The sequence below is a fragment of the Cornus florida genome, unplaced genomic scaffold (genome assembly GCF_030987335.1).
Source record: "Cornus florida cultivar Cherokee Brave unplaced genomic scaffold, ASM3098733v1 CherokeeBrave_3.0.0_Hap2_Chr06, whole genome shotgun sequence".
NCBI classification, from domain to species: Eukaryota; Viridiplantae; Streptophyta; class Magnoliopsida; order Cornales; family Cornaceae; genus Cornus; species Cornus florida.
The window spans coordinates 92981776-92984371 of NW_026775576.1; the positions used below are offsets into that span (position 1 = coordinate 92981776).

At 35.8% G+C, this 2596-nt stretch overlaps 1 protein-coding gene across 1 annotated transcript; it reads right to left on the reverse strand.

Annotated features, from left to right (window-relative positions):
- Positions 1-430: 430 nt before the first annotated feature.
- On the reverse strand, positions 431-1357 carry LOC132314604 (mitogen-activated protein kinase kinase kinase 20-like). The gene has a single exon (XM_059813444.1). The coding sequence runs from the start codon at positions 1355-1357 to the stop codon at positions 431-433; it is 927 nt and encodes a 308-aa protein (XP_059669427.1).
- Positions 1358-2596: the final 1239 nt, after the last annotated feature.

The window sequence follows — 2596 nt, forward strand, 5'->3', positions numbered from 1 at the left end:
TTTTCATGCTATACTAAGGCATGATGTTCTCTAGTGATGATAAAGAACAAGCCAAGAAAGAATCTAAGAGTCCCAAAAAGAAAGGTTATGCACTCCGTAAACATCAATCCTTCACTCTTCAGTTTATGTGAAGGACCAAAAATAGTTAAGATTTGAGTATTACCCGCAAAGAGCACACAAAAAAGTGCTGGATGCATCAAAGGATGCAAAAAGAACAGGGATGCAAAAAGGGCACAGAATCTTTTATACAAAAAAGAACAGAATTTAGGGGTAATAGAGCAAAAAGGGCACAGAATCATTTACAAAAAGAACAGAATTTAGCTCTCTTGCCTAAATAGAGCAAGAGGGACCACCCTATCACAACAATTCCAAGGAATAATACACTTGTGCAATTCTCTTCCCTACCCAATAATGCTGATAGCATGTTGTATTAGAAGATCAAGTGATGAACTCTGAAGTGATGATCATCACATGCTGTGTTTCTTGTTTCACTTGGAAGAATGCAACTTCTTAATTCCTTAACACCCTTTGTAGTACTGTCCGTAGCTAAAACAAATGGATGGCCTAAGAGCATGTCTGCAGACCATCGCGACTTCGGATCATGGACCAAACACTTCAACAAGAAATCTTTTGCCTCTGCACACACCCAACTTGGAATCTCTGGCAGTGTTTTTCCCAAACCAATACGATACAAAAGAGCACAAGTCTCGGCATGTGGTTCGCAATGCCATGGCGATGCCCCCGTAATCAGCTCTAACACAGTGCACCCAAGTGCCCAAATATCCGAAGGAGGTAGGTACTCTTGATGACGAACCGACTCCGGTGCCAAATACATAGGTGTGCCTCTCAACGTGGGGCTTTTTTTCTCTTCAATCTTCATCGCAAGTCCAAAATCTGCAATCTTTGCAGTTTCTTCTTCCTCACTGACAAGTAGGATATTATGGGGCTTTATGTCGCAGTGAACGTAACCTTGCTCGTGAATATAACTGAGACCCATAAGCACATTCTGTGTGTATCGTCTAACTTCATACTCGGGTAATCCTTTACCGTAGCTCTTGATACAATCGGCCAAACTTCCTCCCGATGCATACTCCAACATTATATTGTAGAGTTCAACACAATTCTCTGTTGAAACTTCGTCCCCGAAATAGCGAACAACGTAGGGACAACCTTCAAGTTTCCGAAGAAGTTCTCTTTCTTTGCGAAGTGAATCGGAGAGAGACACTTGTGTAGTTTTCACAGCTATCAACAATGGAGGATTGCAACTACCTTCTTTATATGCCTCTGCTAATGAAACGACACCAAAGCTGCCCATTCCCAATCTTCTTCCTCGCTTCCACAATATCTGGCTTTCCATCTCTCTGTAGTCTGTTCTTGATCTACTACGTATTTTTCTTAATTTCGCGATGAAGTATTGTACTAATTTGTTATGTTGGCAATAATAATTTCTTCTCAGATTGACTAGTTACTTTCCTATTTTGTTGCCTTAGTTTTTGCCTCCGCCTCCAATAAGGTCTCTGTCTTATGCAACATCTACAATTTCCGTGTCACAAGGAGATTGCCCTAGTTTCCTATTTAGTATTTTTCTTGAATCCCAAGCAATTGTAATATTTGCGTTTTTTTTTTTTCTTTCTAATTGGTAAATTATAATAGTAACTTAATATATATGCGGCTAGTTGTTTGAAAATACATCTTTAATTCTTCAATCTCATTAATTGAATCAAAAATTAAAACAAACATATTTACAAAAACCCAAATTCTTAATTAATTTTAGCTTCTTAAATTGTTCACATCCAACATAAATTAAATAAATTAATTATCTATAGTTAATCGCTACATCTGATTGAAGATTAAAATGTTCAAATAAGATGATTCCGAAAGACCCACAAAAATATTATATATTGCTTAATTTGTAAGCAGTTTAAAAGTGGCTTCAGTTTTTTCAGGTAAAATGTATTTGTGGCTAAAATATTTCCTGAACTATCAAGTCATCAAAAAAATAAATTACTTGCTCAAGTTTAGCAATTCATGTAAATGCATGGGTTATATGTTTCAGAAAGTGGTGGATTTATTGTTAAAATTGGGTCTACAGAAACATAGTGTAGGCCTTGTAAGTCACAAGTTGTAACATACTTCAATTTCGTGCAAGAGATCAGCAAAATTGAGGAATTATATAGTCTAAAGAATGTTTGGAGGGACAACAGAAATTTATTTCTGGACATATTTAACATTATAAAATTTGTGAATTATATTGAACATTTGTCTTATTTTCATTACCCTAACCAAATCATAATTTGATTAATATCTGATTTTGTAAGTTTGACAATTATGGAGGATGCTCAAGTTTGAACCTAATCCCATCCTGCTAACACACTAACAGCATCTCCAACGGTATGCTAAATTTTTTTGTGTAAATCTGATGTGTCAGAGTAGATTTATACAAAAATTTTGTACTAACTATTTTTAACTTTAACGGTTATTTTATACCCTTTATGTAAAAAAGTATCCCCCAATAACAACCAACCACGTGTCATAGCCAATACTCTATATAACTTTTACAAACTACTTTTTGGCGATTAAACTTCACGTCCCAATC

Coding starts and splice junctions, on each gene's coding strand:
- LOC132314604 (XM_059813444.1), bottom strand. CDS start 1,357: ATGGAAAGCCAGATATTGTGGAAGCGAGGAAGAAGATTGGGAATGGGC.